At 44.5% G+C, this 13,564-nt stretch overlaps 1 protein-coding gene across 4 annotated transcripts in view; it reads right to left on the bottom strand.

Moving 5' to 3' along the window:
- LRMDA (leucine rich melanocyte differentiation associated) overlaps window positions 1–13,564 on the bottom strand; it is a 1,022,392-nt gene that overhangs the window by 464,053 nt on the left and 544,775 nt on the right. The window contains exon 2 of one of the 4 annotated variants that reach the window (XM_033129764.1): window positions 12,747–12,812. The exons of the other annotated variants lie outside the window; for them this stretch is intronic. Within the exon in view, the coding sequence (XP_032985655.1) occupies window positions 12,747–12,812 (66 nt within the window). The remainder of the gene's footprint in view (window positions 1–12,746; window positions 12,813–13,564) is intronic. 4 annotated transcript variants of the gene reach the window in all.

The following is a 13,564-nucleotide window of genomic DNA, read 5'->3' as shown; positions in this document are numbered from 1 at the left end:
GTCAATGTCTTGTGCCTTCAGGCACCCAGCCTGGGCTGACCCTAACCTCCATTCCCAAGATAAATAACTCTGTCACAGTTCACCTTCATTCCCTGGACACAAATTTAAGTTGTCATCCATCATTCCTGCCCAGAAATATCATACCCCTCTTACAATAATAAATATAACTTCAAGTATCATTTCTTAGCAGTTCTCCTCTGCACAGTTGTAGGAAACAGCAAGGAAGGCTTCCTTTCTCTCCATTCACTGCCTCTGACTTTCTTTTTTTTTTTTTTTCCCTCTGCTTTTTTTCTTTACTAATCACTTAATTTGCTTCTGCCCAGTGTCCCTGTGGCTGCCCCGAAAGGCAAGTCATCTGTGGAAGCACATGTCTGAAAGGACTGTTTCTTTTTCTTTCATGACTTCTTTTTCTTTTTATTTATTTTTGTTTTTGTTTGGGGGTGGGGGGAAAGGAAGGGATTGGAGGAATTTCGGTTCCAATGCTCCTGGCATGAAATTACTATTTTAATTTATGGAAAGTGGATTTCTAACTTTATTTTTGAAAGAAGTGTCAAGCGCAGCTATGTAGAGGTCGAGGCGATAAATAAACAGGCATCTGAAAGAATTAAGTACCCAGCTCAGGGTTAAAAAAGGTATCAGAAAAGGAAAACTAGCCTGTTTTATACACTGAGCTGAAGTTTAACTCTTAATGTGGGCTCGGGAGTGTTGGGGGTTGTGGGGAGGAGGTGAGGGGCAGTCGTGGGCATGTGCTTGCTCTGGCGCACACACACACACGTTAATTAAAGAAAGCCGCCCGGCAGAGGGACTTACACAGACACGCACACTCCCGGCTCGTTCACCTGCCAGACCCAAGAGCTGTGCTGAGCTTGCACAGGCTGACAGCTGAGCTACGACGTCAACCAGGGAGCGGACTCGCATGGAATCTCCTGGCTATTCTACAAAATGTGACAAATCAGGGAGATGTTGTCTACACTCTTTATTCATTTACTGATAGCACGTACATTACAGACCCGCCTGCTTGCGTGTGCAATGCCTGCACACCGGGTGTGAGTGTGAACTTCATCACCAAAGGTTTCTCGAGGCATCCACGTATCCCCGTGGGACCACTGCCAAGAGGACTCCAAACTAGGGAGTCGATATTTGGGAGGTGTAATACGCATTGTGAATAGGTAATTAAATCCCCACATTCCATAGGCCCAGAGCTCTACCAGCAGGTCCCATTTGGGCCTGATCCTCAGCGTGGTCCCCACCCAGGGCCTAGCACCCAGACCACGCCTCCTCCTGTAGCCAACACTACCTGCACCACAGCAGGAAGACAATACCCAACACATTTTGGGTTAAGAGTCAATGAAGTCATCATGTTTCATGTCCTCCTCCTCTCTTCCCTTCTCCCTCATGTTTCAGGGAAGAAAACACAACTTATACATATGTTGTCAGGAAGGTCTGGAATTTTACCTCAGCTCCACCATTTATTTGCCAGGTGAATTTAGGCATATCAGTAACGGATCTGAACAGCCTTGTTCTGTGTTGATTCCAGCTCGTAGCATCTCATGGAAAATAAGCGAAAGACTAACAAGTTAGTTTCTTTTGCTTCCTCCTTTTAGTCACTGCTTTTCCTGGAAGCCCTGATCTTTGGGCAAGGAGGAGGGTTTACAATGCGTGGCACAGGCCGATAAACAAATGTGCAAACGTGTGCAGTAAGTCTGGCTTCTCAAGGAGACTTCGTCACCCTGTCCTGAAGTCCCTTCCTCCCTGGGGGTTAATGAGTGATATCCAAAAGTGCTTTTCCGAACGAGGCTCTTTTTAACCACAAGGGGAGCTGAGGCCACCTCCCGCCAGGGCGCCTTATGGATGGCTAATAAGTCCTTTGTGTGCAAACATCAGGTGGGCTCTGTCAGAGGCAGCATCCAAACACACATTGTTCCCAAGTTATGTTATGCAAATATAATACTCATATCATGAGAATCAGCAAATGGTTGGCAACTGGCAAGCAGAGGAAAGCTCCCATCCAAGAGTGCTTCAGGGGAGGCATAAAACAAAATGACATAGCATGAAAAGGGACAAAGCCGGGAACACTAGAGGGAGTGCCCACAGAGACCGCCTTTCTCGCAGGGGCAGGCTCCTGGGCAAAGCTCAATACTCTGGAGTCAGACTTCAGAGAGCAGTTGGGAAGCTCAGGCTCAAATCCCCTAGCACCTGTCTGGTTTTGCCATGTAATGTTATTAGCTGCTCAGTTAAAAGGGAACCATGTTACGTCAGGAGTAGCTAATTTAAAAATCCCCATCTTCATGTTATGGGTGTAGTGTGCACTTGGTGATTTAATCAGCTAAACTCAGTGCTGAGGGATTGGGGACAGAAGGCAGAGAGCATAGTGAAGGGTAAAACGGGAGAGGACAGGATTTCTGGGCTTCAGCTACCATGAGGAGGCCAATAAACAAACACCTGGAAGATGGTTATATTTTTAACTTTTTAAAAATTTTACTTTTGTTGTCATTATTGCTACAGCTGTTTTCATGGAAGGAGTAGGGGCAAGACATTACTTGTATCGATCTTTGAGCTCCTACCCCTCTATACAAGATGCCTGCAAATAGATAGTATATGCTGTTAAATAAAATGAGAAGGCAAAGGAGGCTTTAAGGATCCTCACCGATCTGTACTGTTTGGTGGGACAGCTACAGGAGCTACAGGGAGACGACATCACTGTGAGGTTCTCTGCTGTACCCCTGTGTGTGGACAGCAAAGTGTGGCCCAGACCCATGAGCCCTGGTGGAGGGGTGACTGTTGCCGCAGTGTTACTCACCAGCATGGTTGACAGTGGCTGCAGGTGTGAGGGGTGGCATATCAGGCAAGGCAAAGGCAGGCATATCTGCCATGCTCGGGGGCTGTAGCGGGAGGGCGAGGCTTCAGCCCCTATCTGAGCACAGGCAGCTGGAGACAGGTCTCCCCAGCCCAGTCAAGAGATGCCAAGGGCAGGCAGGGAGACCGGTGTGGGTCCCATCTGTGGCAGGTGGTTTGCCCTGGAAACCTAATCAGCACCTCCAAAGCACACTGCAGGCTGCCTGTCTCCTGCTCCCCGCAGGAAAGCTGCCTCTGATCTCACCCACAGGTACATTTCAGTTACCTGGTGTGCAGGGATCTGAGTGGGCTCCCCAGGAACCACTGCAGCTGCCTGGAGAGTCCCAGTGCCTTTTCCAAAGTCATATCAACATGACAAAACATCACAACGCATTCAGCTCCAGCGGATTCAAACAGAGCGAACTTTTAAGTTTCCACTGTAATTAACCCTATCCTCGTTAAGATAATTATGATCAAGCTTCCTGTCACACTTAATATCCCAGCATCATTGCCCATGGCTCACACTCTGCCCTCATTAGCTTATAAAAACAGCGGCACTAAACAGGCAGCTACCACCCTTTCCAAGCTAGGCCAGTGGCTGTGAACCTCTGTGGGAGCCTCAGGCAGGGCAGCAGGCCCCACAAAGGGCCACCCTTTGAACCCCAATCCCTTTTGCTCCTGGGTAGGCACACACTCATCTGTCTTCATCCTTTTTCCAAGTTAGCCACTGGTCAGAACCGGGAAGGAGATGGGCCAGGACCAGAGCAGGGCTGGGTAGTCTGGGGTAGAGGAGCTACTGACATACAGCTACCCCTTCCTGCCTCTTACCCAGCGAAATCCAGCCAGCAATATTAGCAAAGGACACCTCCACAAGCCCTGGCTCAACTGCTGATAACCCTATTCCCGGTGTGTAGGCTGTGGTAACAATTAGATCCCCCTGTCCTCAGCTCCCATCCTGTACTTCTGCCTGGCATCGGATGGCAGGGAACGGGGAGACAGTTCACCACAGACCCTAAGAAAGACATGTGTCTCCATAGTTGGCCTCCAATCCAGAACCAACAGTTGGAATGTTTTCAATCCAATTAAGAAAATAAGATCTTTACCTACTCACTACTACTTAACCCATATGCCTGATGTCTATCATACTGCTTTGTCCGGCTGACTCACACGGGTGGGCTATTGCCTGTTCTGTAATGGTCTTTCTGGATAATTTCTGCCTGCCCCGCTCCCAACAAAAGGGGATCTCAATGTAACCTCCTCAAGACCTGGAAAGTTGTCAAATGCATGGTGAGGGATCAGTGCTGTGCTTTCCTGACTACTCCTCAGCTGTGAACCTGTGAGATGCTGACAGAAAGCTGCCAATAGAATTCCGCAGGGCAGGACAAAGAGCTGGCCCCGGGGTGACTGACCAGTGGATAGGAGGGCAGTCGAATACGCATTCTTTCAGAGGCCAGAGTGCCTCACTTTCTTTACCCTCGGGACAAGTGTCTGAGAACAGGCAGAAGGGACACTCAGCAAGTCTGCACCCGTACACCAATACTGGCTATTAAACTATGTAAACATGCATCCTTACCAGTTGGTAAATAACTGAGCTCTGAGTACCCCTCCCTGTTACCCTAGCCACTCCCCAGAGCCCGCAGACCTTGCTACAATTCAACAACTAAGTGGTTAATACACCCCCCCACACACACACACACACACAGTATGGGGCCTCCAAGGACCCTGCTCCAGCCAGGATCTTTCTAATTGCTCAGTGCAATTGTTAAATAATTTAAACATCACCCTTTGAGAAAGAATAGTAACCTGTACCTCTCTTACTCCCCCCACCATGCCAAGTGCAGTGCCTGGCACACAGCAGGTCCTTGGGAAATGTCTGCAAACTGAATTGGAACAGAGGCCATGAGTAGATCTACGAGGACAGTAGAAGCAACATAAAGCTCTACACGGGGAATGCAGAAATAAAGAAGAGAAAAGGAGAGTGCTGATATGACTGCTCGTATTCCAGAAAATGGCTTAGTGGCAGCACAGACATTTTTAGAAAGGCTATTCATCTAACACCATGAGAGGTATTCTTTCTTTCTGTTGTAAAACTCTTTCTATACCCTATTTAAATGTGTGTGTGTGTATGTGTATTTGTATATGTACATATACAAATATATACACACATATATATGTATATATACATAACATATATGTATTATATATAATACATATATATAATACATATATCATATATTATATATAGTATATTACTACACTTAGAAATATACTATAGCATATTACTACATATAGTACTATATGTACTGTTGGCTCTATATATTCTCTATATATTTTTCTGTCGTTCAGGTCACACATCCAGGGATATATATACAAATAATAATAATATAAAACAAGTAGCCTATATGGTAACTATATCTATAGGAGGTGAATGTGTCTTTTAAAAATAGAAGAATGTGGGAAAGACTCTGGGCAATGTAAGATGTATACACTGACATGGTACATACTGACAGGTATCAAACGTAATTTGTCAAAGTCACCCCCAAAGCCCTGTGGAGCTCCCTGTCAGGATGGATGATCCCTGTGTGACAGAAAATAAAATTCAACACTGGCATAAGGGATCTGAATCCAAGACCAGTCAAAAATCTAAGATAGTTAACTAGGTATTTGTTAACTCTAAGTGGGATCAAGTCTAAAGCCATCATGCCCCTTACCTAATAATACTAAGAAAACTGTTAAACATGATCCTAAGGAATCACAGAGAATGAGTCAGGAGCTAGAAGCCCAGCAATGGGTACTTGTAGTTTCAGTTATTTGAAAAAGAAGGTAAAATTCTTCACACTTTGGAGTCATAAATTTTTAACCTTGCTTATGTGAAATTCTAGTTCACATAATTCTAGTTCACTAGTCCCAGATTATACCAGGAACTAGTATTTACTCGCCTTACGACCATGTAAATTGTGTATCTGATCATGTTACCCTTTTTACTTTTGCTACCAGTAGGCTCCGAGCTAAACTATGACCCAACTATAAAATGGTAATACCCAATGGTCTCTGCATCTGCCTTTTAACTTCACTGTTGATGCTTATAATTTTTAATAGGCTTGATATTTTATTTATCTATATATTGGTTTTTCATTTTATTAATTCTAATAAGCTAGCTCAACTCCTTTGTAGAATAATATGGATAGATAGAAATTTAATATAGCATAGATTCTCAAACAGGCAGTTTCTGTGCATTAAGGACAAGTTCTGTCAAACCAGCTATTAATGTGGATAGTTGAGAAGGAATAAAGATGTATATTATATCCAAATTTCAAAGGCTTTGAAAGACTTCTAACGATATCCTTGTGACAGGAGAGCAAAAAGTGCGCTAGAAAATGACAATTTCAAGTAGTCATTACTGGTTCAAAAATATACCTGAAAAATACTAATTAATGGCTCAGCTTGCTCTGAGAGGAGGTTATGCAGACTTCAATCCTGATTTTTGCCAATGACTCGGTAAAGCCATGTTTATCACATATATGGAGGCCAGGTCCCTAGAAAGATACTCAGGAAGATACAATAGGATCCCAAATAATCCTGTTGGAATCAACCCTTCCTTTGGCCCAATAAGATAAAATTTTACAATGTCTAACGTAAAGACTTAAATGTAGATTTAACTTTCAACTACCCAAAAGTGCCCATTTAAAGAAAAAAAAAAAGGCAAATGAAGATTGAGTAATATTTGCAATCTGATAGTCTGAGGTTTAACGTCCTCAATATGAAAAGAGCTTTTGAAAATCATTAAGGAAAAGCGGAAAACCCTAAGGAAAAAAATCATCAAAAGACCTAGACAGAAAATACACAAAAAATGCAAATGGTCAACAATGGAAATGTGGGGTAAAAGGTCAGCTTTACTGGGAACCTAAAATACTCAAATTAAACAAGATATTTTCACTTAACTAGGCACATGTCAACACACTGACCTCTTATAGCGTGTAAACTACGTAGATGTCAAAGCCACAGCTTTATTTGTGTGAAAGATACTCTGTCATGGTCTTCTTCGTAGACCTTATGTCCTAGGGAAATTTTAGGGTGTTCCGTCTTCCACTTCACAGAAGGTGACTAATGCTCTGAGAGGTAAAGTGTCTTACATGAAACCATACATAGTAACCAACATATCTAGACCTGTCAGACATACCACACAGTGTTCCCTCAACTAAACGAAGCTAAACTACTTCTAAATAATTTCTATTTGAGATAGAAATGGAAACTCACCATTGTCGCATCCTTTATCCAAATTCTATGTGTAGCTTTGTAATAATCATCCATTCCTTTATGTCCTCAGTTCTAATGATCAACCTAGTCTTCAAATTATTTTGCCTTTCAATCTGCACTCCCTTCCTGACCTTCCTAGAATAATCCCCTGAAGAACTAGTTCTTTTAGTTTACTTTTTTTACTGTGGCCTCATGAGGTTAAGTATGCACTAGATAGAAAGGGGTTGAAAGTTACCAACTAATGGTCCCTTGGCGTGTACCTCTATCACTTATTCATTCATTCGTTTACAAACAAAATGTATTGAGTACCAATTCTGTGCCCAGTACTTCCCTAGTCTCTGGAGCTACAGAGATGACTGTGGCACGCTCCCCTACTGTTAAGTAATACATACAGCCATGGAAGCCGTTACCAGATAAGGCACGGTCATAGGTTATATTGGGATAACAAGCATTACTCCGAGGAGTGGGACAGTTAGAAAAGGCTTCAAAGAATAGGCTTGAGCTAAGTCTCAATCCAATTGAATCCTAATCTTTTGAGCATCTACTTACACTTTATGCCAAATTCGATGGCAAAGGAACATAAGAGGAACTTGATCCTGGCGCTCAAGTCATTAACATTCCAAAAACGTTATTTAACACCAGAAAGCATGCATGTAATACCTACTTCCAGTATGGCAGGTTCTCAGTGAGCACCTCCATCTGGGGATACAAAAGATGCCCAAGTCATGGCATCTGCTCCCAATGGGTTTAGCATCTATGGGAAGAGAGAAAGAAGTTGGACTTGAAATAAGGAGAAATCATAGAGGACAGCATATAATTAAGCAGTGTGAGCAAGATGAGCTCTAGAAGTTAAGAGTTGAAAACTGAGAGCTGTGGTGGTCACCTTTGGGCCCAGCCTCCTGTGTGTGTCCCGAAGTTATTACTGCAAGTGAGTCCCTAAGGACAGAGGTGAGAAATCTGGTACCCTCCTCTGCACATGCCAGATGCCTCCACGTCTTGTTCCCATCACCCTGCCCATCTGGCTGTCCTCCTCTCCTCTCAGCGACTCTTTCCTGCATTTTTCCCACCCTGGTGACAGGGCTTGGTTCTGAGCTTTGACTATGGCTCTAAAATTATTTTGATTCACGGCTTGAGATTTTACAAAACCACACATGCACGCATGGAGTCTGTGGCCTCAGGATCTTGTTTGTTTTTAAGAGTCTAAAGAGTGAGTTTGTTTGGTGGGTTCTATAAATGGAGGTTTTCTTTACTAGGGAGATGTAAGGGAGCGGACATGGTGTGCTGCAGCCGCGGTATGTGTGCATGTCGCCGTGGGGCGGAATTCAGCGCCTGGTGGGGGAGGCTCCCACAGCCATTGGGCAAACATATGTTGGGCCAAGAACACGGCTCTTCAACCTCATGAACTGTTTGCTTGAAAGATAACAGTGTCTCTTCCACATGAGCTTTTCACCACCCTCCATAAAGGGAATTTTTAATTCAACAGATGGTGTCTACTCATAGCAAACCAACCAGAAAAGGAGACATTTACATGGCTGGGCCTCAAGGCCCTAGAGACCCAGTGGGGCCCTAATCAAATACTTTCCCAAAGACCAGCTAGCTCCCCATGGGCAGGGCCCCCTGGAATGGAATTAGGCCTGGAAAACCAGCAAAAACGTGCCAACTGCTGATTCTGTGAGGTCCCAGTTGGCTGAAAAGGTGAAAACATGTTTTCTGTCCCAGACTACAGGATAGCTTTATATCTCCAGCAGGAAAGAAGGCCCTGGGAGATATGGTGACCTCCAAAAGTGGCTTGCTATTGCAGCCATTTGCCTTCTTTCAAAACAGCCCCAGCTCTGTGCTTTGCAAAATCTTTCAAAGAACAACTTTGTCAGGTTTGTGCTCTATTTCATATAATGGCACATTCTGGACCCTGAGGACCAACACCAAACAGAAGTAACAGTGGTGGGGACAAAGAGGAGAGATCAAACACTTGCAGATGTGCAATGTGATGAATAAGAGATTTTCCTAGGGATAAATGAAGGTTCTTTCATCCTAGACGGCCTCTCTGGTGATTTGATTGATGCTCTTGGGGGTAGAGCATCATGGTGATGTTTTCACAAGGAATGTGGCATTCTGATGGAGGCTATCTTGTCAATTCAGTGAAGCCAAACACAAATGCAGTAAGTGGACACACAAAGTAAGGACACTGGGCTAGCCCGGTGGCTCAGGCGGTTGGAGCTCCGTGCTCCTAATGCCGAAGGCTGCATCTTTGATTCCCACATGGGCCAGTGGGCTCTCAACCACAAGGCTGCTGGTTCGACTCCTCGAGTCCTGCAAGGGATGGTGGGCAGTGCCCCCTGCAACGAAGATTGAACACGGCACCTGAGCTGAGCTGCTGCTGAGCTCCTGGATGGCTCAGCTGGTTCGAGCGCGGGCTCTCAACCACAGGTTGCTAGAACTAACAATGGCAACTGGACCTGGAGCTGAGCTGCGCCCTCCACAACTAAGATTGAAAGGACAACTTCACTTGGAAAAAGACCTGGAAGTACACACTGCTGCCCAATAAAGTCCTGCTCCCGTTCCCCAATAAAATCTTAAAACAAAACAAAACAAAAAAACCAATGTAAGAACACTAAATTTGGGGACACAAGCTCTATTTTAAGTCCTGGATGTGCTAGACTTGGAAAAATAACACCTCTAAGGTTTAATTTTCTAATCTATCCCAATGACGGGAAAATCCCTGACCTGTATATGTTGCAGACATTGGAATGGGGATGGCATGAGATAAAGTATGTGAAAACAAACCTAGATATGCATAAGAATTGTTGATATTTGAAAGATTGTTTTTCAAAACAAAAATGTACCTATTTTATTTTCTCAAGAAGTAATTTGTTACCTCAGAAAAGGAAGCAGGCAGCTAAAGCTCCAACAGAGATACTAATATGTATTCAGAATCCTCTGACAACATGAGGAAATGGCAGGTTGGGGGACCCTTGGTCTGAAGAATGACCACGGAACCTGATACTTGTCCTGCCTTGGTCACTACCTTCCTGCAATGTTTCAGTCAAATCCTTGGCCTGCTCTGGGCCTCACTTTACACTTTTGTACGTTGGGGAGGCTGCTTCCTTTTCTCCCATTCTCTGCTCTGAAGTGGGTTATGGGAGAAAAACTCCCAAAACAATTTAATGTTTTAGCGTTGCCTTGATCATGCCACCATTCGATAAAAAGTTCAGCGTGAATGTGACAGGCCATCCCACCCTTCCCATGGCCAAAAATATGAGGGTCAGAGGGCAGAGTCGGGGGAGAGTTTCAAGTCTCAAGTATGAAATCTGATTAATAAAGATCTGGGAGGGGAAAGTTGGGGGAGAAAAAAAATTCTGTCCCACCTCCCATGTGTTTTCATCTTTCATAGCATCCTAGAATAGGGAGTGACAAGCAAAGTGACACAGTACTCAGAGGGCAAAAGATAAATGTTTGATGAATTAGCCAATGGTAGGGAAGTGATGGGCTTTGTATGTGCATAATAGCCAAGCTGCCTTTCCATGCCGATTGCCTGCCAAGATAAGAAGCCATAATGAATGGAACTTGAGCTGCCCTGGACAGAAGCAGTTTTAATTTGACTGGTTTAAATAAAATTAACTTTAAAAAGAAGAAGAAAATGGCAGAAGGGAGAGGATAGTGATTTGGAGATACCACAAAGCCTGAGAAGTACACAGATCCAGAGTGGACACAAACCATTGCTTTACCCATTCACTATGCTAGTCAACTCAGCAGCGGAAGAAAACATTATTTCTTTACATCTGTAAGGCATTAAAAACCTTCTTTTTGCCAAGTATTGTGCAGAAACACTTGAGATATGGAAATAAAATGGCCTGGATGAATAAAAAGTGTCCCAATAAGCAGAGAATGGAACATTCATTCATTCATTCTTCCTTCAGCAAATATTTATTAAGCATCCTCTACCCAGGCCTAGAATGAATGAAATAGGTCTGCTCCGAACCACGTGGAGCCTGTTGGGCAAGACTTGTACAGAAAACTAAGGAATACTCTCCTGGTCCAAGAACTCCTATAGTGCTAGGTGCTCTCTGCCAGGCAGCTACCCCTACACATCCTTGGACACTGCTCCCCACAGCTAATCCCCCATATCCACACTTATTCCCTGGTTTTGGTACCCTGGCCCTACATTTGTGTGTGGCTTAACTGAGTTAACTAGATAATCTCCATCAGAACAACACACTCTTTCTTGTGAAACACCACAATGGCGTTCTACTGCCAAGAGCAGCTGTCATATAACCAGAAAGGCAGAGAGGCAAGAAAAAGCTCACTTTACCCCCAGGAAAACTCTAGCTGTGCCTGTGAGCAAATTACCTTGTGAATCTTGTTTTTTTTTTCCTATACACAAAACTTGGGATTGGAGCAGATGACTTGCTCCATCTTTTGACTAACATTTATTTGAGGCCTTGTATGGATCACTCTGATAGGCCTGGGAGTACAAACGTAGAGAAGATATCCTGTCCTCATTGGGCCCAAGAGCCCATGAAACAAGGGCATAACACAATGCCGTTTGTGTTCCTCTACATTTCACTGACCTTAAAAGATCTCTAGGATCCCTCCTAATCTCCAAATGCCGTTAGACTAGTGTCCTAACCTCTATTTTTCTTTGATTTTTAAGACAAAGTCCAGAATCACAAAGAAGTTTGTTTTCCCAAGTGTCCTCATGGTCACTTTCCATGATACGCAGTTTCCTGGAATTAGGAAAAAGAATCCTATGCAAAACACAACATTAAAAATAATTCTTTTCCCCAACTCCTTCCTCTGAGGGGATACATTTTTCCATGACAGCTAAAGGAAAGCCACTCATTACTAAACAGCTCAGCAAGGCTCACACTCTTCGAGAATATAAAGTTTTATGAGCAGGTCTCTCCTTCTCTCTCTGGGTGTAAGTGAGAAAGTGAGTGAGAGAGAAAGTGGAGAGGTTTGGCTCAGGAGTCCAGGGTGAATTATAGACTGCCGCTCAAGATTCACAGCTCTTCGTGGTAGGAGGTTAATATTCTCACATGTCATTAGGTCTGCTGGCTCTCCTGATGGTTCATTGAAGCAGGCAGCAAATTATTTCCTCATGCTGCAGAGGACAGCACACTTCAAAGCAAGGGAACTCAGGTCAAGACAGGCCTCCGGGTGGATTAATGACTTGGGATCACCAGGGGTTGCCTATAGGTAAGAATAGGCCTCAAGCTTTTGACAAAGCTAACTTTTTGATCTGTCTTGACCTGGCTTTCAAGCCAGACCTCCAGATTTATTCTTATCATCTTCTAAGGACCCGCCAATACCTGCGGGAAGACTGAGTGACCTGTCTGGTCATTTTATCGTCACTTGAAATGCCTCCACTTGCTCTCTGCTGTTGTATGTCTCACCCACGGTTCAAGGTGAAACTTAAACCCATCTCCTTGGAGGAGAATTCTCAGCCCAAAGTTGGCTGATCGACCATGCCTGGACTCAACTCCCAAGGCCTTCCACTCAAACACTCCTTCCATCACTGGTCCACAGACTTAGTCTGTTCTCCCACTGTCCCAGGTGTCTTCCTCTTGTCTCCCCGACAATTCATTAAGCTAAGTGACTTCAGACCCAATGGGTTATATTTCTCTGCATCTCCCATAGTGATAAGTAGTACCTACCTGCCCTGGATGCAGGCCCAAGTCCTGATCTTATCTCCTTTCCATAAGAAAGGCCCAAGAAGAACCCTGGAAACATTTATAATACAGGCTCATTAAAAGCTTTGTTTATACGTGGCTTTGAACTTAATATTTCTAAAGATAAGATGAGGGAAGAATGATAAAAAGAATAAGACATTCACAGGGAGTCATGGGAAAACTCAAGGTTGCCCTTCGCCAGGCCCAGAACTGCTCGGTAAATTTATGTAGTACAAATGTTCACCACAGTCTATGCAGTTTTCTCAGTTGGAGGTTTTCTGAACAGCAGCAAAGCTCTCTCTGGGAGCCTGCTGTTCCCAGGAGCCCTACACACAAGGGGCAGCCCTCTCCTTCAGCACCATCTGGGAGCGTGCCCCGGCGGGGCTTGAGGGGAGCCGCCGGGAGAGCCTGGAGGACACGCTCCTGACAGGCCGTCCCTGGTCACCACACCAGGGCTCCCTGAGCAGGTGGCTCAGTCCAGGGTCCAGGAAGGAATTCGTGTCCAGTGTGCATGGATGAGTCTGACTAGACTCCCAAATATTTTCTCCCCTTAATGAGGTGCCTGCATCTGGTAGGGGGCGCAGAATAAACAGTACTAAACATTCGGAAGCCCCCTCCCAATTTCAAACATGGCTGTGCAAATAAAAGTTTGGGAAAGCTCTTGGTAAACTAGAAAGCACTCAAGGAATGTACAGGGTGATTGCCACTGTCCCAATCCTGTTTTCTTCCCCTTCTGTACTTACTTCGACATTTTTTTTCTCTCCCTCCCTCCCTATCATTCTCCTCAGTAATCCCACTCCCTT

The sequence above is a fragment of the Rhinolophus ferrumequinum genome, chromosome 16, assembly GCF_004115265.2.
Source record: "Rhinolophus ferrumequinum isolate MPI-CBG mRhiFer1 chromosome 16, mRhiFer1_v1.p, whole genome shotgun sequence".
Lineage (NCBI taxonomy): Eukaryota > Metazoa > Chordata > Mammalia > Chiroptera > Rhinolophidae > Rhinolophus > Rhinolophus ferrumequinum.
The sequence above is the reverse complement of the archived record's forward strand: the minus strand, read 5'-3'. Positions and strand labels throughout refer to the sequence as shown.